Source organism: Lethenteron reissneri, chromosome 17, assembly GCF_015708825.2.
Source record: "Lethenteron reissneri isolate LAM-NWPU_2019-01 chromosome 17, ASM1570882v1, whole genome shotgun sequence".
Classification (NCBI taxonomy): domain Eukaryota; kingdom Metazoa; phylum Chordata; class Hyperoartia; order Petromyzontiformes; family Petromyzontidae; genus Lethenteron; species Lethenteron reissneri.
The window spans coordinates 4,586,648-4,610,588 of NC_083795.1; the positions used below are offsets into that span (position 1 = coordinate 4,586,648).

The following is a 23,941-nucleotide window of genomic DNA, read 5'->3' on the forward strand; positions in this document are numbered from 1 at the left end:
GGCATGTTTGTAAACAATGATGCAGATAAATTAAGTGCACCAAACGAGTAATGGCACTTGTGATTGTCATTTTGTCCACTACCTGCATTAAAGTTACTTTGGGGAAAAAAGTCACAATTTAGGCTGTATTTTTAGTAGCAGTGATCAGCCTAATACAAAACCTTTTTTCTCGGGTATAAAAATACATAACAGCCCTTTCCCCAAATCCACCTCTGGATGAAAGCCTATCCACACCGTGTCAGTCTGGGCAGTTTGACTATACTTCACCACGCTGGTCTGTGCGAAACTGTGGTTAGGACCCTGGTTAAGATATCACTTAAGAGGGTTCATGTCGCAGTGCACGAACCAATGCACTGTATCTCCACCCTGTGTCGTACATAATACGAATAGCATGTTGTGGGAGTGCCGAGTTCACTTCAACACTACTGTGGGGTTACTCGCCAAATGTCATTTGAGTCACTGTATGATCTGTAATTGGAGTTCAGGTGTTGTATTTATTGCCATTTGTAACATGCGAGAAAAATTGATGCCTTAAAAGAATGAATCCCTTTCCACTTGAATTATTTTGTTTTTAGAGGCGAATATAATCGATTGCAGATTTAGGTATGAGTTTAAATTGTACTGTTATAAATAGAGATATATACTATTTTATACTGGAGGAATCCGATGATCTATAAAGCTCTTTGTCAGAGTTACAAAAACACGAGTATAGCATATAGCAAGTATAGCAAAGGTAGGCAAATCACAGATGCAGGCACTGCATTGTGATGTGACAAAAAGAGCTTATAACAACTGCTATCCTCTTCTTGGTTCTTTCGGTAAAGTCACGTAGAAGGGAAGTAATAAAATAATAAAAATAATACAATAAAATAATTCTCACGACGTTTCGGCCGCAACGCAAGCAGCCGTCCTCAGGTGAAACCAGGTCTGTCGAGAATTATTTTATTGTTTTATTTTTTATTATTTTATTACTTCCCTTCTACGTGACTTTACCGAAAGAACCAAGAAGATGAATCCCTGCAGTCACGAAAGCTTTAAATCGAAATTTAAACTGCTATCCTACCAATCTGGCTGTCGCCTGATGAAGCTAGTTGTAATTACTGGCGAAACGTCGTACTCAGATTGTAAATGTTGTGGCTTGGCTCTCCAACACACCGGTGTGCTGTACTAGTATAGTACACTATACACTACACGAGTGCTGTACTAGTGACGAATTGGCACGTTCTGTTTACGTGACAACCCTTACTAGTTGGCTGTGTCGGATGGTGGCGGGTTTTAACGACACATTTATATATTTACGTGATCTCACCCCAAAAAATCCCCTCTTACACATAAACTCTGTTTTCAATAGCAGATCCCAGCTTAGAGAGAGCACTCGATTTGGCAAACCCATCGCTCCGCGCACGTGGCCCGTTCTCAGCCAATGGGGATCGTTTTTCGCACCACGGCTCTGAGGCTCCGCCCCTCCCCCCGCCCCCACAGCTGGTGCACGCCGCCGATACGCGCGTCTCATTGGTCCTCCTCCGTGGGGGCGACGCCTTCTCGGGAAATATCCGCTCTCCCGATTGGTCCGCCGTGGCGGGAACGCGAAACGCTCAAGCGTGGGCGGTGAGGGGGTGACGTCACAACACAACAAATCCCCGTCCGCGCGCGCGCCGTCTCCCCCTCCGGCGCCATGTAAGCCAATCGGCGAGCTCCCCACTGGGTGATGACGTCATGTACGCGCATCCTGTAGCCAATGAGCGCGACCGCGTAGGGACGGATGACGTCATGTGACGCGAGAGAGAGGGGGGGGGGGCTAAAAAAAAAGTTCATTGGTGGACGGGGCGAGCGGAAACGAGGACGCGACGCGTGGTGCGTGCCCGTGTTTGTTTGTTGCTGCTGCTGCCGCTGTTGTGGGCTCTCTCATCGTTGATTTTAGCTGCGTTGTCTGCCGACAGCAACCTTGTGCATTGCGAGCCCGACTGCCGTGAAGTCGCGTCAAGCCCAACACGGGAGCAGTTCAGCACTCGGAGTTGCAAGAAAAGTAGCTGAAAATATCGGTTCGTGGGTGGTTCCCCGTCCCTCCACCACCACCACCACTGTCCAGGTCGCTTCTTAAAGAGCCATGTAAGCTCGGCCGAGGCCCTGCTTACCTGGTCGAATGCGAAACAGTTTCGTTGGAATAGGTTTCATTATCTTTTTTTAAAGGAATAATTGCATCCTCGTGGGACAAGGGGCCCGCCCGCCAGGGATAGATTTGCATCCGTCCACGCCTGCGGCGAATTCGTAAGTTCCAAGATTAGTAAACAAATCGTGCCAAATAAAAGTTAATGCGCAGAACTCCATAGTCGAAGCAACTTTTGGATATAATAATGATAATAATAAACACGTGGTTGTTAATGTTCAATGCGTTAACTACGATATTTAATAATGGCTCGTTGAAATAATTCCGCCAACTTAAGTGGTCATTCTCGGTCAAGAGCTGATTAATTACCTCAGCTGTTAATAGTGGGCCAATTAAGATGTTGGCAACACCTGAGGCTAATTAAGCAACGTGCTAATTTAATTACAAATTCTGTGTATGACGTGAGTTGACCCGGGTTTTATTTGTATTCGCTTATTTGTATTTTTAAAAAAATGCAATTGGGTTTAATTTACTCTATTGTGTTTTTATTCTTTGGGTCACGTAAATAGAACATGGCAATTCGTTACTTGTACAGCACACTCTGTGTGTTGGAGAGTAAATATAAACTTAGTAATTGGCTGAGTAAATACAAACTCACTAATTGGCTGTGAGCCAATACAAACTTACTAAATGGCTGTGTCGGGTGGTGGCTGGTTTAACGACACAGATTTACGCGATCTAAACCAAAAACCTGTTATGGATGATATTGGTCGCGAAAGCCTACGTGTTAAAGTGTGTATTAATGTTTAACGATACGTGCGACTGATGAGTGAAGCTCTCTTCACCCTCCGCCCGGTTCACGCACAACAAATCCCAACATCTGTCAGGAACACGACCTTGAAAGGAACGCATCGGACAGGCGACGTTTCGGGCAATGGCCTTTTTCATTAATGTACGTTAAAGTCGCCGCTCAGGTTCAATTGCGCGTTGGAAGGGGGGGGGGGCTGAGGATTTAGGGGCCATCGGGTTTGTTAGAGCCCCCTGGGGGACAGGTGTTCATTTAACAAGACGATCCTAGATCGATTAGGAATGTTCAAAGTCCTCTTAATATCGTTGGAGATTGTGTTATTTATTTAGGTAAGAGTGAGTGGCAAGCTCGACTGGCCACGATGTTTTATAGATATTTGCCTTTTGCTCATTTAATTATGGGTAACGTTATTTGTGATTGCGTTTTAAACATAAAATTGGCACCCTCGTTATAATTGGTGTGACATGAGCAGATTGGAGATACAAAACTAAATACACGTGCGGTGTTAGTAATTAATTAACAAGACAAGATTCACTGGATAGCCGAGGAAATCACGAGTGGTTGATTAATTAATTGGATGTTTGTGATAGGTTAATTAGGCTCGTCACACCGGAAGCTAATTAACGTTGGAACTTCCATTTCACCCCAAAGCTAATTTTCCAGATGGGCCGTGCGAACTGCCTTTAACCTGCTCTGAAAGTTTCAGGTTCGTGTGCACTAATTTGTGTGAGAAAAAAATGTAACATTAAATGTTATTACAGTATTTGGTTACATTACGGGGTCGTTTATTTATCCCTAATACAGGACTGTGGTCTGTGTCGTTTACAACTCTGTCGGCCTACTGTTGGGCAAAGTCTTGGGGTCCACACAGTTTTCCCCAAGGGAGTTTTTTAAATATATATTGTTTTAAAATAACGTTATTCTGTAATCTTTTATATTTTCCGAAAGTATCGTACATGTTATCAAATCGCTGTTTCGCCCGAATAACTACCGTTGTAATCAACGACTTGTTTTGGAAAATTAATCGGATCGCTAAAACGTAATGCTTGCAATGTAGTTTTAAGGAGCAACGCTCAAACCATTACAAATTTAATCCAATTTTTAGCCAGTTTTTAACGTGAGAAAAACTGAAAAAGTAACGTGTAAATAGCAAATAAACGGGATAATTATGAGCTTTGCAATAAAAAAAACATGGAAAATGTAATTCTGAGAACTTGAAAATGTTCACTGCATGGCTGCCCTGTGTAAATTACGACACGGCAGAAGAGTGGTGAAATCATATATATAATGAATGTACACTTTTAATTCATTCCAACCAGTCGACTATAATGAAGCTGCTGCCAGAGTTCGTAAATACGAGCACACCAATGGCATTAGTGGGAAATTACTCCACTCGCACATTAAAAAATGGCATTTTGGTTTCAAGTTAAAGAGTATAAAAGTGCAGACCAGTAATGATTTGCTCATGCCACCGCTGGTGCAATGGCCTCCACTCGAGCGAGTTCTAGAGAATTCTAGATTTGAAGCTTTCGTGACTACAAGGAATCATATTCTTAGGTTTTTTCGGTAAAGTCACGTAGGTAAAACATCAAAATTATAAACATAAAATAAAAATCACGACGTTTCGGAGGCAACACAAGTCTCCGTCATCAGGTGGGACCGTCACAGCCGGATTAGCTGCACCTACGTGACTTTACCGAAAAAACCGAAGAATATGAGTTCTAGAGAGTCGTTCAGAGGGTATTTTGGCTTCTTTCGCACTTGCCAGACGGCTTGGAAGAGTGTGTATGGTTATTTTTCTTACCGCTTAATGGCAGCCCAGTGAAGAACTTGCTGTTGATGGTGAACAGCAAGATATACTCTTGCGTCGTTTTGATTTCCAGGACCATCAAACATCAGTCATGGACTCGAGTCCGCCTATTGAGGATCTCTTGAGCCAGGACACCATGCAGCTCATCTACAATGACATGTAAATTAAGGAGCATTTTCACGTTACATCTTAAGAGCTGAGTAATTATTACAGCCCTTTTTGCTGTCCACCGCATGGAATTTAATGATTTAATAGTTTACATAACGCGTGCTTGCAGAAGTGATAAAAAAAGTCCGTTGGTTAGTATTTACAGACCAGTAATAGCTCTGTGTTGAATAATTGTACATTTTAACAATACAGTTGAAACATTTTATTCATAAACATTTCTTGCGGTGATTTTGGCCAAGAGATTATATGATAGATTGCTTTCAGCTGATCTATGATGTTATATATGATTTGCGTTTAACACGAGTTGAGTTTATCTTTGCATTGCAGCACGAGTGGCAACTCAATGCTGAGCATCGACAATGTGGACCTTCGATTTGATGAGTCTCCTGGCAGCAAGCTCCAGATCAACATGGAGGTGTTGCAGATGGAGAACAAGGTGGATAGCACTCTCTTGGTGAAGTCACCACTGCATATTCAATGAAGAAACAGTACCCATTGCTTCAACTTCTGTGCTGGGATATAGATCCAGCATCCATTATTTCGAAAATCCAGTGTTGCACCACAGTAGTAACATCTGTAAAAAGTATTATATAAAATGATGTTAGAAATACGTTTTCTGCCTGGGTTCCTGGGATGGGTTCCTGGCTGCTTACCCTCCCACGTGGGGCGGCGGTGATGTCACCGTGCACATCTGCGTGATGGCACGCAACGGCGTGGAGAGAGACGGCTCTATAGAATATTCAACGTTTTGTTGGCTGGCTGCCGGAGAGGGACTTATGGTTATGTCCAAAGGACGTGCGGGGGCTGCAAGTCGGAATAAAAAAAAACTCTTAAAACATTGCATTTTAATTGTTTTTGTTTACTTTCGGAACAAGGGTATTATTGCAATTAGAAGTGTCGCATATTGTGTTATGTCATTGGCTTCATGTGCTTGTTGTTATTTACAGTATATTGCACATCTCTTGATTCCACTACCCCATGCAGAACCATTGTGAAGCGTTTTCCGATATCCCTGAAAACGTTTCTCAGCAACCCGTTTCAACTTTTCCAACCTATATGCAACAACAACAACCGGACTCTGGTATCGCACAGCAGCAATACAACGAACATCAATATTTTGGCGACGAGTCGTGGTGTGAGAACCAGGGCCTCTCGTGCATTGCTCCTATGGTGGCAAACTCCACAGCGGGATTTTGTCCAAGCACCGAGCCCATCCTGTGCGGACCCATGGTGTCCCCCTCACTGCCTTTAGAAATGCCTGGCCAGTTGTATGGCTCAACCATTCCATCAAATACCGACTACAAGGGCCCTTTCAACTTTACGGTCAACTTCTCTCCATCCAGCACTGCCAAGTCTGCCACCTGGACTGTGAGTACCAAAGATATGTTGCTGCTCATTGATAACTATGAGTGTATCATGATGTGTTGTCATTGTCAACCTGTGACTGCTCACCACTGCTGGGCAAAAGGCCGCCCCAATATTCATCGATTTTTTTGCTTGGTTTTGACTGTTCAGTAGTGGCCTCCGAACTGTTTGATTTCATTGCACCGTCTATTCCACTGTCTTCCTCTGCTTCTTTTGCCATCTCATTCATTGGTTCTGATGTGTTGTATCATTATATTCCCCCATGTCATATGTAATCTGCAAATGGATTTAGAATTGCTTTCAATTTAATGCACAAGGCTGGAACTTATATGGTATTGACAGCTGGTTTTAATGGAATATTTTATTTGTACAATAACATGTTACTGTTGGATTGGCCACTATTTTGTGATTACCATATTTAGTAATGAATAGGAAAGCAAGTTTATTTTTACTTTTTTTTACTTTAGTTCTCAACAAAACTGAAGAAGCTATATTGCCAAATGTCCAAGATATGCCCTGCAGAGATACGGACTTCAACTCTGCCACCTCAAGGCACCATCATCAGAATCATGGCAATGTTTAAGAAATCGGAGCACATTTCTGAAGTTGTACGTCGTTGTCCTACTCACCAGCAGAGCCCAGAGTTGAATCACGGTTAGTGGGCATCACTTGCATCTTTGTTCACAGAGCTATCTATATGTATTTGCATTTCAAATAGGTTGGTGTCTATATTTTAGCATTTGTGTTTGTGTGTGTGTGTGTGCAGGAAGTATTGCCCCTGTTACTCACCTGATCCGTGTGGAGGGTAATCGCAATGTTCGCTATGAAGAACATCCGGTGACGGGTCGTCAAAGCGTAGTGATGCTTTTTGAATTCCCACAGGTGTGGCTTAGTCGCTGGTGCCTTATAATCATATGTTTCCAGACATTTCTTTGCATATCTAGCTGTAGCTGTTAATTTGATATGAAAAGGATGGAGGCTGTAAATGTTACCACTTTAAAGACTTAAAAATAAATGTAAAACATTTTTTACCTGAAATTTTACCTGCATATTAATCGGTGTGTGGTGGGTCTTTCCTTTGATGGTGTAGGTGGGAACAGATTTTACCAAGGTCATGTTCTGCTTCATGTGTAACACAAGCTGCCTTGGGAGTATGAACCGTCGGCCCATCTACACTATCTTGACGATGGAGACCCTCAAGTACGTGGCAGCCCATGCTGAGCTCATTATCAACCATCAGGCCACACAAAATATTGGGGGGGGGGGGGGTGCATTGGCTTTTTGTATTATATTTTATGAGCTCTTATAATGGGGAGATTTTTTTTTGTTTGTATCAGTACACTAGGCTTGCCCAAGACTTATTGTTAGAGCTATGGTGTTAACAGGTTTCCAAATGTCAGGAGGCACGTATCAAAAGGGTCCAAGGCAGTCGTGTTTTTACAAAAACTTTTGCCCATAGGTTGCAGGTGCTTGTGTCCGTTACTTTTAGAAAACCATTAACTGATTTTGCTGTTTAAAGACAATGACGATTAATAAAAGTGGACTTGGGTAGTACATGCCATTAGCAGAGATTAAGGTGGGTGTTCGAGCCTAAAAGACAGAGTGGCAGTCAGAAGGGAAACACTTCGTAGGTGAGTGATGAGATCAGCTCGTGTGCCGGAGTTAAATGGATAGTTGCATTGTAGGATGATGCAGTAATTGTTGAAGGCTTGGAGAGACCATACTGTAGTGGATGGGTCATGGTTCTGATGATGACAGTTGCTGTGAGAGTTGTATTTTACCTCGTTACAATGCCATTGGTCAGTCTAGTTAATGGGTGGCACAGATGCTAATGGAACAGCAATGCAATTTTGAGGGTGTGGAATTTATCCTGTATGTACAAAACTTGCGAACCCTAGCTACATAAAATGTCTGCTGCCAGTTTTATAGGGCTGAACATTGAAAATGTCTGATAAGTATACAATTATTGCGATTACCATTTCTCTATAGTCGTGGTTGAAGAGACATTCTAATGTTTTTAAACTATTTTATGTTTTCCTGTAATTTCTTGAAATTCTCTTCTGGCTGGTTAAGTAAAAACATGCCTTACAATGGCTGCCCATTAAACAAATGTAATGCATTTGTTTTCTGGGCATTTGTTTTAGTGGCCAGGTACTGGGCCGATTCTGCTGTGAGACCCGAGTGTGTGCTTCGCCGGGGAGAGATAAAAAAATGGACGAGCAGCGCATGCAGAAGGACGATCAGGAGCGGCAACAGCAGCAGCCTCCTTCACCCACCACACAGAATTCACCCACCACACAGAATTCACCCACCACACAGAATTCACCCACCACACAGAATTCACCCACCACACAGAATTCACCCACCACACAGAATTCACCCACCACACAGAATGCACCTCAGTCTGTGCAACAGTATCCTACCTTGGCAGAGGCAGAAACCCAGACTTCTCAGCCGACCAATCAGCCTCCACAGGCTCAGCCAGTTGAGCACACCCCACAAGTGCCTAAGTCGTCTTCTGGCAGCAGTCAGCCACCGAGTGGAGAGCCGACTTCTGATACAAGCTCCCAAGGTGATCACTTGACTGTCCCTTTTTCACACACACATGCTGTCTAGCTATTAAGACACATTTGAGGTTTTTGTAAATTATATAATTTCAATGTATTAATCTGAAAGAAATTGTCTCTGCGTGTACTCTCCTTACCCGTCCGCTTTTTGCCAATTAACCAAATTCTCAGGCTGCAAGAAAGTGGTACATGATATGCTGATGATTTCAAGCAATGTTGGAAACAAGCGGCCATCCGATCAAGAAGACATATTTCCCCTCCTGGTAGTTACATACTTTCGTTTAAATTCCTCGCAATCACATTTCACAATAAGCATTTTATGTTTTAAAGAATTTACTCTGCGGTCTGTATGTAGGTGCAAGGGAGAGAAAATTTTGAAATATTAAAGAAAATCAAGGAAAGCCTGGAGCTGATGCGAATGCTGCCCAAGGATACTGTCAATGTGTTGCGCAACCTGCAGCAAAAACGGTACGTTAACAGTGAAATAGACAATCGCTGCTCGTGCGAGAGAAGTTTCCCGATTGCTATTGTAATTAAATGGTAGCAACAGGCTAGATAGTCGAGTTAACATGATTTTACCACTGAGTGTAATTCACTAATTCTTTCATCTGACAATGCTGTGGGGCACAATACACATACACGGCCCTTTTGTCAACCTGCTGCTGGATGGGGGGGGGGGGTCTTTCCCACACCATTGTTATTTCGACACAAGCTAAGGTGACATGCCATTGATATGGATTTCGCAAACTTTCAGCTCTAATCAGACTGTAAATGTAATTAAATGTGAACATCTTCACCGAAAAAATGCACACTCACTAATAGATTTGTTGACATGACTTTGATGGGTGAGCAAATGGTGTGCCTCAACGGACAAAGATCATGAAATAACATTAACAGACCAACAGCATTCGTAAAACAGACACATAAACATTGAGCTAAAACATATCACACAAAGTAAAACTAAGCAACCAAGTCAGCACCTCCGATTTGCACGATCCGCTACGTACAGTACGAAAGAAGTTCTACATACAACATAAAACGATTCAGTAGGCATGCATAGAGATTGAAATGGACAGTCGACAGAACCCCAAATAAAACCATGATATAGCTGGACGAACAAATGGGCATCCTGACAGTTCTGAATTAAGCACAACACATGCACACCAATACACACAACTCCCCCCGCTTAGTTAATTGGCTGACCCCGGGTGCCCCCTCCAAGTGAGTAATTAAACTAAAGTTTAGTGCGCCTGCAGATTCTCATTGTCGCGATGAGGCCTGGGGAACACACACTGATCGAAAGGAGAAAGACTGATGCGATTGTGGCAATTTCACATATCCGTGTTGGCATCAAGTTCATCCGTTGTGGCATATCACTTGAGAAAGTGGCAAGCATACAAACACATACACATCATCAACCATGATCAATCCACTGCTGGATGTGCCACAAAGATCGAGCGGGCTCGAAAGTGTTCCGTAGAATGAGTGAGGTTGAAGCACTGATTTAGCTGCAGGCGATTTCAAAGAGTGGGATGTACTTAACTATAGGTGAGTCATGTTTTCTCCTGGAAGAATAATTTTAAATCATTCACAGAGAATGTTATGTATTATTACAACCAAATACATTTCACAACGGTTTATTAAATCTGACATCCTGCACCGAAATTTTAATTTGAAGCTGCTATTTGTTTGCCTGTTGACTGTTCTACTTTCAAACAGCCATTATTCAATTCATGTTTATGGTGATGCAAATCTGTCTTGATTTAAAATCTGCTACCCCATTATACACTGCACAACTGCATAATGGAATCTGACATGTTACATACAAATCTGAATATGGAGGTACTATTGGTTTCCCAGTGACACTTGCTTTCCTACTTTCAAGCAGTCATTGCCATCCGGTTAGAGCAATGCAGTGCGAAGTCTGTTCCAATTGACGTGATTGACAAACGGCTTCCTGTTGGATGCACCAAAGTGCTGTTTTTTTATTTTGGATTTGAAATGTTGGAAAGGCAATACTTGTTTGCAAGATCACCTCGGGCAAGAGAAACATTTTTTATTGTGTTCATGTTTTCCTCTGACATACTGTATGGGAGATGCTGAGCATGACAGATGCATGGACACTGAACTTTCTATATAATTCACCACTGGTATGTGTGAGTTGGTAAAGGTGTGAAGCATAAACACATGGACATTTTTGCATGGCTACCTGTGGGCAATGTAGCCCCACAATAGCCTAAAACCTGTGTTTTATATAGGATGGTCACCCACTCTGAACCCAACTTAGCTTATGAGATCAGATGCATTGCAGTTGATGTTGTGATAAGCATGTGGGGCATTATCAGAGTTTAACTCATTGGAATGTGGATTATATCTTAATCTTATGATGCAAATTCAAAATATCTAAAAATTATTTCCAACTTCAAAAATTATGCAATATCAATATTCAGTATCTAGGTAATATAATAACTCCCATGTTGGTTATGAATACTGTGCAGTCGTTCATTGACCATCCAGGTTGTGCAATGAGAAAAGATGCAATAGTTGTCATGTGCATCAACCACTTTTTTTTTTCTCTCTCTCTCTCCCTCCCAGATACATGATGGAATTGCGTGGAAGGCCGGCAAGCCTCAGCCGACACGGAAGCGAGTGTTCACAGGAAGTCTTGAACGGCAGCCAGGGATCCTCCAGCGCCGGCGTTGGTTCCTCATCAGGTAACACAAGCTCTCCTCTGCTTGGTGCAGCACATTTCTCTGCACGGGACATGGCATGTGGCAGAATTCAAAGACGTAACACAATTTGCCACAAAGTGATATGCAGTCCTTGGCACTTTTTGTCCGTTGGTTTTGTTTTTCGGTGTGCTCACAGCTACTCCTCTTGACACCGTTGTTCTTTCGAAGCAGATTTTATTCGACTTGTCACGTAATTTATGAATAGGGGAGGAATCGTTTTTTTGTTACGTTATTGAAGACAAGCATGTTGCAATTAAGTGTTGTCCCGACAAAATATGTTAGTATATGAAAATGACAATTGTACGCTTTTTCTAAATTAAAATATTGCTTATTTGTAATCTTTAATTGTATATTTGAAATCCTCAACTTTATTAAATTTGGGTATGTTGATAAAAACACATTGCCACGTGACAATTTCTGATACTTTGCCAACCGTGGAGCAGATACTATGATAAGGCTTTCATGCAATGTCTCCGACCGAGAGTGTGCGCCTGAGAGATGGTAAAGTCCCTGATGAACAAGGGCACTTTGGTGATATTTTTCATCAATGATTACCACACCGTTTTTAAAATAAATATATATTCTCCCAAATTTTGACAAACGATTGCTGCTCCTGAGTGTCCCGAATGTGGAAGCCAAAGAAGTTGTCATAGGTAATCAGAATAATATACATTCCATAAGGTTCACTCATGGCCTTAAGGCCTTGTGGCCTATGATAATTGTCAGCAACTATTTTACTCGGCGAGCTTTCTCAATCGTGTTTTTTTAATCTTTTAGGACAACGGTGGCATCCACTTAGAACTTGGTAAATAGACAAAGAGCCTCCATAAATATTCTGTATACAATTACTTTACTGGTCAATAATATGCTGATGAGACTTGAGAGAAATGTCTAAATCCAATTGGGTGACATTTTATTGACGTTTTTATTTCTAAATAAAACTGCAGCATTGAATCTATTGCAGTTTTGCAATAGCATTTTGATTATTTAATATCTATGTAGTATGGTATTGTCTATGTTTAACTTCTTTTTTGCACCATACGTAGCCTACCGTGCTAATCGTAGGTGTGGGGGGAAGGATAACTAAATACAAAAGAGCGGTTGTGAAAAAAATAGCTTTCAATCTCGTTTTAAAAGTGTGCGTGGCTTCAGTGGCTTCCTAATATCGGAAGGTAAGAGTGTTCTAGACGACCACAGAAGCGCATCTGAACACACCCGATGCAGTAACCATCTTTGTTCGATGGTGAGCCAAAAGCTGCTGCGAGGTTGACCGGAGTTCGCTTGCTAGTTTATGCTCCTTGACGAGATCGGCAAGGTTTGCAATAATTCAATATTACGCGTATATGTGTTGAGGTGTAAATGGTTTTTATTGCGAATGCTCATCCACTGTTTGCAAGGCGTTGCACAAAATGGTCTGACGGTGGTGGAAGCGAATGGATCCAATGGTCCCCCACGGTCACCTGACGGCGACAGCCCACCTGCCTGGCCCGAAACCCTGCCGGACAGCAGCAAGCCTCAGAATACTATTTCCAAGTAATTGCCGTTTAGGAGCATCATCGTCGCCACCTTTAAACATCGTCATCATTCACACTCTTAAAAAAATTACAAATAAATGAAAGGGATTCATTGCTGAAATAACCTTTTCTACTGTTGCTTCTGCACGCTCCATTCTATTTCATGATGTATAACTGCTTTATTAAAATGGCTTATCCTTGACGTATTCTATACTACAACATCTTCCCTAGTCACTGGGTAGGTGGGTCGGTATCGGCCTCGGATATCCGTGAAGCCCGACTCGAGTATTCTCACGAGCTGCGAGTGTGGCTGTCTTCAGCCGGAAAGCTATCGCAGCATAGACAACTTTTCTGATGATGAGCACTCTACGCTGCATTAGATATTTTTAGTTGACTTGCATTGTTTTATAACACTCCTTTATATACGAGTCTGGGTTCTTCAAGTGTTTAGTTTTATCTGTGTATACTCGACTACAATACTTAAGTCGGTGGGTGAATTAAAACAAAGCATAGTTCGTAATGCGGTTTGGGCTGATTTTTGCACTTGGATTTCCAATAAAAAAAGTCATTATTTTCCATAGAGGGATATGCAGTACAAACAATGTAAGTGTTGCTCTGCATGTTATTTCTAATATAAATGTTTATGGAGTAAAAATGTGCAAGTTAATGTAATTCAGCCATACAAAGTACATGTTCGTGCTTCTTGTATTTGGTATTAACATTTTGGAGCCTTGTTTTTTTTGTCTCAAGCTTCCTGAAACAAATGGACTGCTTTGAGTTTTTGGAGAATTTCACTTCACGTGGATTGTTAAGTCTCCAACAGCTGAAGAACTTTACTCTACAGGTAAGTTCCTTTGGGCGCTTCCATGCAAACTACGTTTTTTTTTACGTATACAGGATTGAGATTTATTTTTAAGTTGTGAAGGTTTTTCTGCAACATAAAAAATGCACCTGCGTGAGTGCACAAAGAAGCATGGAGAATATGGAAGGTTGGAATTTTGGAATTACACTTGAAAAGAGTTAATACGTGAATACCGAAACAAACATAAGAAACATTGACAACTGCAAAAAGTAAATGGGCTTGGGCAGGGCACATTACTGGACAGGATTGTGGCTGGGAAACGAGACCGGTGTTGGAATGGCATCCAAAGTAGAGCACACATCACCAAGAGGATGACCACCACAGAGATTAGAGTTATGAGATTAGTTAAATGTGTAGTTGATAGATGGATGGTCACATAGCGAGAGTGAGGAGGCTGAGGAGTCCTGATCCAGTAGTGGGTAAAAAAAAAACACATTCCTGCGGAGGGAGCTGGTAGGAACGTTGGGTTGCTCGGTCAATGGCCAGGGTCAACGGCGGCGTGGTGTATTCCGCAAATATGGCCGACTGTGAGGGCGGGCACAAGCCGGCGTGAGTAGGTTAAACGTTGAGTTTTATAAGGGCACCACGGGGTGACCAGCCCCTCTCCATCTAGCCCCACCCCTCCCACCCCCCACCCTCCCCACCCAGCCCCTTCCCACCCTCTCCACCCAGCCCCACCCCTCCCATTTTTGGATGCACGACGGACGGACACAATAATGCCCCGTGGGCTGGTGGAACCAGGTGGTTCCTACCAGTAATATTGACTGATTTTGTACATTAATTACTCTGAGGAGTGTTTAAAATACACGTTATCAGAAATTTAAAGAATGTTGTATCGCTGAACAAAATTTGGTGTATATGCATATTTTCTGTATTTCGCTGGATTTTAGGACTTGGATAAACTGGGAGTCCCAGAAGCCAAAAGGCAACTGCTACTGAGTGGAATTCAGGAGCATCGTGTGTCGACCACGATCTTCAGCAAGACAACACTGAAGCGCTCGCCTAGTGAAGAGACCGTCCACCTGAGCCCCGAGGACGATGATAATGGCATAGACACCAAGGATGGCATCCGTGCCAAAGTTTTCCCAGCCCTGCAGGCCTCTGGCAGTAATCTGTCCTCTGTCAGCAATCATTCTCACAATAGTGGCATTTCCAAATACATTTTCCGAGTGCATGCTCGCCAAACCATTTATCTGCCTCGTTCTGGCAGCTGGGGAGGCAGTAGCAGCCTGGAGGTGCCCAGGAGCAAGATGCGAAAATTGTCTTCATGCTCTGACACCGAAGAGGAAGAGAGGCTGGAGTAAGAAGAGGAGGGGGGGGAGCGATAGATGGATGATGGTGGGAGGTTGTGTGGACCATGGGATGCACTTTCTATGAAAAGCCCTTGGGGTAAATAAGCTGGTGTCGTTCCACTCTGGGTTTCAATAACTTCCTTTGAGCTTGCTTGCATAGTTTTTTTACATAATGCAGTCAATAACAGATACAGCAGCGTCTTGGCTTCACTACCCAAGGGAGGAACTTGTCTCTTCCAAGAATGAAGTGAGTGACTTACCAGTTTTGTTCCTTCATGCCATTTAAGTCATCTCGAATTTAAATATACAAAACGTTTTGTTTCCATGCAGAGGAGATAGCCATGTTCAGAGCAATGTGCTTTTTTGTTGTGTTGCATTTGCTCTGTTCAAAGATCGTTTCAAATCTGCATCTTTTGGAAGGATGAATACTAAGTGGCAAGGTTTTTGCATAATCAGATTGTCTCATACTCCGGGAGATTGTTGTATGGGCCTGTATGCTATAACCTACTTCATAAAAACCAAAAAAATTCCAAAATAAAGTTGATTTGTGACATGTTCCATTCTGCAAAGTTTTATAGACTTAGTTTGGTGCTGGTAACAGATGTATAGAAAAAAAACACATTTTCTATATTTAGTGTTTATGGAACTGTCTTAAGCATATATATGCAGTGGTTTCTTTTACAGGTAGGAACAACAGTTCTACACTGCCCACCAGGGTTTATTTGTCTGTCGTGCATAGCCCCTTTAAAACATGTACGCTCGCGGATTGGTTGAAGGCGTCACGTGACGGCGAGCTTTGTCGTGCACGAATGCCGCTGTCCAACCAAGTTCCTACCTGGCCACTCCGAAGGAACGTGTTTGTGCTATGGATTCAGAAACCCGAGTTTGAGGGTGATATCCGAACTGCTGATTCTTGGGCGCTGACCACTGGTGAAGTACCCGTATGGTCACTGCCTTCATCTTGGAGTGGATTACTACCCAAGGGAGGAACCTTGTCTCTTCCAAGAATGAAGTGAATGACTTATCAGTTTTGTTCCTACATGCCATTTAAGTCATCTTGAGTTTAAATATACAACACGTTTTGTTTCCATGCAGAGGAGATCGCCATGTTCAGAGCAATGCGTTTTTTTGTTGTTGCATTTGCTCTACTGTTCAAATATTGTTTCAAATCTGCATCTTTTGGAAGGATGAATACTAAGTGGCAAGGTTTTTGCATAATCAGAGTTTCTCATACTCCGGGAGATTGTTGCATGGGCCTGTATGCTATAACCTACTTCATAAAAAGCAAAAAAAATTCCAAAATAAAGTTGATTTGTGACATGTTCCATTCTGCAAAGTTGTATAGACTTAGTTTGGTGCTGGTAGCAGATGTATAGAAAAAAAAGCACATTTTCTACATTTAGTGTTTATGGAACTGTCTTAAGCGTATATATGCAGTGGTTTTTTTTACAGGTAGGAACAACAGTTAAACTGCCCACCAAGGGAGTATTTGTGCATCGCCCCTCCAAAACATGTACGCCACCGGATTGGTTGAAGTGCGTCGCGTGACCGCGAGCTTTCTGTCGTGCACGAATGCGCTGTCCAAGTTCCTACCTGGCCACTCCGAAGGAACTGTGTTTATTTGCTATGGATTCAGAAACCCGAGTTTGAGGGTGATATCCGAACTGCTGATTCTTTGGACGCTGACCACTGGTGAAGTACCCGTATGGTCACTGCCTTCATCTTGGAGTGGATTGAAAAAGGGCTGTTGATATTCTTGAGCTTTGATTAAAAGCCAAAACCTTTTAAAGTACAATTTCAGGAATTGTTTTTCTAGATAAGCCACTTGGAAAAAATATATCCAATGTTTGAGTTTGCATACGGAGCCCAAAACCACCTGTACGTTTTGCAATGTTCTTTATATATTTTAACAATCACTGCCTTTCATGTAAACTGGTACCAGGTGCATAAAGCGCATGAGAACGTTCAATTCGAATGCGCAGTTCCCTGGAATAGCTACAGTATTGATTTGTATAAACAAGTTTTGACAATAAAAAAAACTCTTTGAACTGTTAACACGATGTTTTCTGACGCTATTCTTTAATCCAATGTGGCACAATAGAAATATTTGTATTAGCCTTCGTACACGGGTTGATATTGATGGAGCGCAAGCGAGTATAACTTTGACGCTGTGGTGGATTGAGCGCAGATATTTGTGTAAGGGGTAGCTGAGCGAATCGTCGTGTGATAATGATGCCTCCATATGTGTAAATCGGGATGTTCTGTTCTTGATCGCAAACAACAGCATCGATTATTCTGGAGGGGGTGCCAGATTTTATAAAAACGCCTGATAATCGCTTATTAAAAATAGCTTATTTTTGCACATTCTTGTAAAACACTTGGTGGTGTTTTGTTTAAAATGTATTTTCAATCAGACATTGGCATAACTAAACAGACACGTAAACAAACCAATATCCTACTTTAAAAAGTAACTTTGACTACCGTACTTACCACTATTATCTCGGAGATTCTGCATGGGGTGAGGTATATGGTAGAGTATTTTCATTAAGTTGTATGTAGTGTATAATGCGTATATAATATTTGACACTGGAATCAAGCGCAGCGACTTTGTTTTGCCACGCACGCGGTGCCGATCGCCGGACTGGTTACAGCCTTTGGAGCAGTTTCGCCAGATCGGCTCGTGAACGCCGGATAATGTTGGAAGCAGCCTGGATAATCGATAATCAACCGTATCGAATATCCAATGTGTACACTGCTGCAATTTAAGCATTTCGACGGTGAACTTTAGACTTGAGTTTTCATTGGAAAAACCTGTTTTTCTTGCGCGGGGCGTATCTGCAAAAGTCGACCAATGAAACTCCCGAGTAGGAACCCGCCTCCCCTCTCCAAAGTGGTTTTATTTCTGCATTCGTTTGTAACAGAGAGAGTGTGAGAGTGAGAAGGGCATCCCGTGGCCATTTATGTGTTTAGTTTAACGCGGAGTAGAACGAGCGACGGTGCGCAAAGCAGACCACATGGCCACTGAGAATGACTGTGCAGTCTTGCAAGCCATCTTCAACCCCAACACACCTTTTGGGGACATACCTGGCCTGGATAACCCGCACGAAGTGACAAATAACGAAGGTGAGGGCGTGTGCGCGTGTGTTGCTCTACGGTGGTGGGGAGCCGGTAGTGTCGCGGTGAGCGCACTGCGCTACGAACCTGGCCCACCCGGGTTCGATTCCCGCTCGTGGCTGACACCGGTGATGATTCATCTGAATCTCCCCAGTGTTGCCGCTTGTTCGAAGTTGAGAGACGAGGTATTGAGAAAGCAAATGGCAACATCATCACCCCTCGCACATTCCTGTTGTTTCGCCAGCCAGCCAGCCCCAGGCTTCCCGGCACACTGGAACTGGCTTCTCATTATTGCTGGGGACGGTCGCATTGAATCCAGGTCCATTGTTCTCTTGTGGCGGCTGCGTCAAGAATGGCAATGCCCATTTTCTCAGTTGCCCAAAACGCGGATCAAAAATAAATCTATTGATCTCTGGTTAAACTCTTCCAAAGTGGCGACAACGCCCACCTGTAAACAGAAAGTGCGAGGAAAACAACATGAATCTGAACCGGTCTTGCGCCTCCTCCCTAGGTCGTCTCAGCCTCAAATGAGTACCTGGTGCGGTGTGTAAACATCGCCACTGGGGAGACAAACGCCGGCCGGGCGTGGTGCTGGCCACCCACCCGGCCTTCATAGGTGCTACTCGCTAACAGCACTTGCCCCAACAATCTATTAAAGGCTATACGGGGGTTCTTTGTCTTTGTTGCTGAACGTGAAATTTTTTTCTGTTTTACCTGTCAATACACAACTTAAAAAGTGCTGCTGAAAGTGTGTAAAAGTTTAATGTAGTCTTGCGAGAAATGTAAAAAAAGCCTCGGTTTCAAATGGGGGGGAGGGGGAGGCACAAGCTTTTCCATTTTAGAAACTTGCGTTTAAGAGTATTTGGCTGCTTTAGATTTCCACGTGATAATAGTTGACCTATCATTTGTGATGGCCAGGTCGCTTCTGATAAAAAAAGAGCTATAAGGCTCAGTGGATCTTACTTGGTAAAATGCCGACAGTTGCCATCTACTCAATGGTACAGCCACGACTGGGGTGGGTCCTTTCAAACGTTTGAGAAGAGGCAAAGCGCTCAGAGGAGCAAGACGTATAGGACACTATCAAAAACGTCTGTAGTTTTGTTGTTCAACTTCTTTCGCGCCGTACGTAGCCAACCGTGCTAATCGGAGGTGCGGGGGAAGGACGACAACCTCAACGCAGTTCTAAAGAAATGAGTTTTCAATCAATATCAATTCTGACCTGATCGGCGAGTTGCTGGTTACTGCTGTTGCCATTTGCTTGCCCAGCTGCTGGTCCTCATCCTCCACTCCGTCCCTGCTGAATGGATTCATATCTCACTCGTGAATTGAAATGCACAAACGTTCACGCACAGCCCATTGTCAAATCTACTGCTAGATGAAGACCACCACCAGCCATCACCATTCGACCGTGTGCTTGGCAATTGCCTCCTTCAGACTCTGGCTTTGACCCGGCCCTGCTTGCGGAGGCCAAGGCGCTGGAGATGCAGGGTGTGGCTTGTGCGGAGGACGCAGACCTCGACCGAGCGGTCCACCTCTTCGACAGGGCCATCGAGCTGCTACCCCAGCGACCCTCTGCCTACAACAACCGAGCACAGGCCCTGCGCCTGCAGGGAGACACTGAAGGTACAGCCATTGCTGGGGGGAAGGGGGCCCAACTATAGGAATATCTAGTGCCACCCCCCCCTTAGAAGATATTTAGCGTACTCTTACATGCTGGCTACATATTTGGAACAGGTGGAGATCACCCGTACTTGAGCCTACCTGTTCATCGACTGTGGTGTACCATTTATATAAGAATATAGTTTGTTTCATGTTAATTAGCCAGATTAACCTGAACATCTAGACGTTTTTTCAGGAGGGTCCTACATGCAGACATTTAGGCAATTCCATGTTATGAAGTGTTTTTTTTTTGTGTGGGTGAAAACCAGACTACCTAGCGAAAATCCACACGTGCAAGGGAATAACGCGATAAGGTCGGCAGCAGAGTTAATAAATCCATTTGCTGTACTGCCACCTTGTGGCCACATCGTACCCCAACAGGTTATACATTTTCACATCTATGCAATCCACCAACGCTTGCCTCGAAACTACTGAGTCAGAGGCGTGCGGACGCCACTCCCAGCAATGGAAACGCATTGTTCTGGAGATCTTTATTTGCTCATGCGTGTTGGTATGTGGCAGAATTTGTCATGTCAAAATTCCGACCCGACAGAGAAGCGTGAGCCTGAGTCTGTGTGGATAATTTTTGGTTCCTGCATACTGATTGTTTGCTTTGTTAAATAATATTATTTGTTCCTACATTTTTTTGTTCGTAAAACAATGTAATCACGTCTTTTTGCATTTTCGATCAGTTCCCTATTCCTGTATGATGCGAAGCATGTACCGATACTTGTCACAGGACACCCATGAAATAAAGCCTAGCAGCTCATTGGGTCCTACCTGCTGAAATAAATCAAATCTATCCACAAGCCGGGAGCCACAACACATGCCACTGAGCGAGCCACGTGGGCTGGTCACATGGGGTGGTCATGCGGCCAATTCACTCCCGCTGGTTGGTTGCAAAGTTGTGAATTTATAAAGCTGCAGGAGTATCCCGGGGCAACTGACGTCTGGCTACACTGTCAGGGATGAGTCTCCATCATGCCGCGCTTGAAATAAGCAGGAGCCACATGCTGCTTGCAAGCGGCATGTTTGGCCACATTAGTTGAAGGGATCACAATTAATGTCTTTAATCCAGTGTTTTAATTCACTGTCGACAGCGTCTTGAGATGGGGCCAAAGTTTGATATAACTTTATTGTATTTTTCAAAATCTTGTGGGTGTATTAACTTCTCACTCCAGCACGCTGGAAACGTACGCAGCAAAACCGAATGCTGAATGATTTTTGGTCGGGCTCAGGAGCACTGGCGGACCTGGACAAGACCATCTCTCTGGGCAACGGAACGGGCCACTCGGCGTGTCAGGCTCTGGTGCAGCGAGGCCTCATCCGCAGGCTGCAGGACCGCAATGACGAGGCCGTCCAAGACTTCCAGCTCGCCTCGGCGCTCGGCAGCGCCTTTGCGCGGCAGCAGCTGGTGCAGCTCAACCCTTACGCCGCACTCTGCAACCGCATGCTGGCGCAGGTCATCGGCCAGATGAGGAACCCCGAGCCAAACCTGGATGCGCCCAACGACCATTAAAAAAATCGTATTAAGCGAAGCAACCAGCCACCAATAATACCTACTCGCATGGCATTGGAGGACTCCCTACCCTGACCATGTGAAGGATATTGATCATTATTAGGATTTACAATCGTTGAAAATTCCAAACTGAATATGTGCAGACGTTCTCGTTTACATTCCAAATTTGTTCAGTTTGAAACGAGTTTAATTCCAAAGCGGGTGTAGTAATGTGATCCAACTTGGAAAGTGATTGACAGTTAAATTAATGCTCGCAATGTTTTACTTTAAAAGCAGTTTCTGAATCGAACACAACTTTAAGCTGCCTATTTATTGTTTTCCCATGGGTTTCCACTTTTAAAAAGTTAAATTATCATGCACCTTGTTATTCAACGTACTATTTCAAAACAATTCCAGGAGGTGGCGCGCTTTGTATTGGCTAGAAGAACTCGGCAACCTACGTGCTCCGGAGTCACATGAGGCTCTTTTATTTAAGGACTGCGTTTGTGACGTTATTCACCACCTGCATTCCGGCTCTTGAAATATTGAAGGGAGGGGTTTTTTTTGGACCGAATTCGAAAAAAAATTTCTCTTCTCGATATTTTGGTTGCCGACCCCTGGGCTGTACGAATACCCGAGTGGGCCAAAGGTGATGACTTGTAAGATAACTCTGTGACCCAGTTGAACATAAAGCTAAAATCTGAAATAATAAAGGTGGTACATTACTTCACACCTGCATCAGTTTTTTTTGTCTTGCCCAATAAACGTTTCTTCGTGTGCCTCATTTTGTAAGCGCTATTGTTACTTTAAATCTGTAAATGATGATAAACACACATCGACAAGACAAAGTGTGCGATCATTAAGGTCGTGGAGTTTGAAAAATACTATTTAAAGCCCGATGTGAAGGTATTATTGGGGATGTCTTATAACATTGTTATGCATACTGTCTTTAAATCCAATACATTCGACGTGGAATCCTCTTAAACTAAAGGCGTCCTTAATTGACTGATATTCCAATATGCTGAATGTACAGTGTGTGTGTGGATATGTGCCTTATAACCTCAATGTAACCAGGAAAAACCTCATCGAGTCTCAAGACTCATTTTCAAGAGTCCAGTATTGCGATGTTTGGCCATTACCTTTAAAGAGCGTCATGTGGGAAGAAACCAGAGTGGGTGCTGTTAACAAAACTGGACTGGTTTTGATATGGTATCTTATACGCATGCAGCCTTTGCTGACAAAGGTGCTGCAGTTTTTTTCCCCTGCTAGAATTACTTGCCCTCACCCTCCTTACTGTGTGGGGACATTCTGAGCATTCTTAAATTCTTGTAACTCAAAGGAGACCTACAGAAATTTTAACAACCAACTGAAGATTTCGGCATCATTCACGACACCCAACCACCAAGACCAAATTGTTGCGATTCTGTCATTGTTCTGCCTCGTCTGTACTTTCAATCACGTTTGTTATATCATTTGTAGTTTGTGTTCATTTCTCGTTTGTTCAAACCGTAAAGTAGAAAGAACGGTGTGTGAGAATGTAACATAATGGTATCTTACATAAGCAAGCTGACGAATCTGATTATCTCCACAGATATCTACACACAAACAAATGGGCTTGGTCTTTTGAAATGCGCAGAGATTAAGGAATGCAGCTGGAATCTGACCAAACGGTTGAAGCCACGAGAATGTTAACTTAATTACACTATTTGCTGATGCTACGGCTGCGTTTGCTGTGGTGCACAAGTAAAATTAACACGCACAAAAACCCTCCACATTTGTCAATAATGCTTTTTCTATATAATAGACGTTTTGGGCAATGTCACACCGAACAATTCCCCAGACTGCTTACACAGTAATGTAAACAGATACACACTGAATCTGTTTACATATCTGTGATAAGGGTTTAAAAGGTGACATGCACTGTGTACTGGAGTGGTATTAGGCAGGGTAAAAAAATCGCCCTCATTTCCATTGAATGAAACCTCACGATTCAACGCAACAATATATTATTTTCTTTTTCACATTGTGGTGAATGCATCGGGCTCTCGTGGCTGGGTCAGGGGTCACATGAGCCCTCGACATGCAACAAACAGGAGGGGCTGCACTCTTGACATGAATCATTCATCGTGAACATTGCGCCAAATTATGTAATTGGAATTATACATAGCAATCATCGCCCCCCCCCCCCCCACCATTACGTAAACTTGACAGGACCCTGCTAAAAACGAGACTCGGTAGGCTTTGCTTGGGAACCAAGTTGACAGAACTGGAGGTATCGGAGCCGTGGCGCGGGGTTGGTTTGCGTACCGCGTTACGAACCCACCCATCCGAGTTCGACTCCAACCCACGGCTAACATCAGTGACATATTAACGGGCCCTGGGCTGCTCCCCTCTCCCCTACAAATCGCATTGACCAGTAAAAATCACGACGTTTCGGAGGCAACA

The 23,941-nt window shown here is 43.3% G+C and overlaps 2 protein-coding genes across 9 annotated transcripts; both read left to right on the top strand.

Annotated features, from left to right (window-relative positions):
* The first annotated feature begins 1,809 nt into the window (after positions 1–1,809).
* Positions 1,810–17,280, top strand: LOC133343355 (tumor protein p73-like). Of its 8 annotated transcripts, none has more exons than XM_061552894.1 (15): positions 1,810–1,854; positions 1,922–2,042; positions 4,799–4,884; positions 5,221–5,329; positions 5,878–6,261; positions 6,726–6,912; positions 7,025–7,140; positions 7,349–7,458; positions 8,403–8,830; positions 8,997–9,088; positions 9,181–9,293; positions 11,421–11,539; positions 12,955–13,090; positions 13,822–13,915; positions 14,824–17,280. In XM_061552894.1, exons 3-15 carry the CDS (start codon positions 4,817–4,819, stop codon positions 15,235–15,237), a joined length of 2,370 nt encoding a protein of 789 aa, XP_061408878.1. In that variant the 5' UTR covers positions 1,810–1,854; positions 1,922–2,042; positions 4,799–4,816; the 3' UTR covers positions 15,238–17,280. The 8 variants fall into 8 exon arrangements, with proteins under 8 accessions (XP_061408878.1, XP_061408877.1, XP_061408882.1 ...); XM_061552893.1 differs by having other exon boundaries at positions 1,823–1,854; positions 1,941–2,042; XM_061552896.1 differs by lacking the exon at positions 1,810–1,854 and adding an exon at positions 2,191–2,268 and having other exon boundaries at positions 1,863–2,042.
* An 842-nt stretch (positions 17,281–18,122) lies between these two features.
* On the top strand, positions 18,123–22,983 carry TTC36 (tetratricopeptide repeat domain 36). The gene is made up of 3 exons (XM_061552901.1): positions 18,123–18,348; positions 19,774–19,962; positions 21,237–22,983. The coding sequence occupies exons 1-3, from the start codon at positions 18,240–18,242 to the stop codon at positions 21,515–21,517; spliced, it is 579 nt and encodes a 192-aa protein (XP_061408885.1). The 5' UTR covers positions 18,123–18,239; the 3' UTR covers positions 21,518–22,983.
* Positions 22,984–23,941: the final 958 nt, after the last annotated feature.

Coding starts and splice junctions, on each gene's coding strand:
- LOC133343355 (XM_061552894.1), top strand. CDS start 4,817: ATGGACTCGAGTCCGCCTATTGAGGATCTCTTGAGCCAGGACACCATG. Junction 7,141..7,348: donor TGCTTTTTGAATTCCCACAG/GTGTGGCTTAGT, acceptor TTGATGGTGTAG/GTGGGAACAGATTTTACCAA. Junction 9,089..9,180: donor AAGACATATTTCCCCTCCTG/GTAGTTACATAC, acceptor GTCTGTATGTAG/GTGCAAGGGAGAGAAAATTT.
- TTC36 (XM_061552901.1), top strand. CDS start 18,240: ATGGCCACTGAGAATGACTGTGCAGTCTTGCAAGCCATCTTCAACCCC. Junction 18,349..19,773: donor CGAAGTGACAAATAACGAAG/GTGAGGGCGTGT, acceptor TGCCTCCTTCAG/ACTCTGGCTTTGACCCGGCC. Junction 19,963..21,236: donor CCTGCAGGGAGACACTGAAG/GTACAGCCATTG, acceptor GGTCGGGCTCAG/GAGCACTGGCGGACCTGGAC.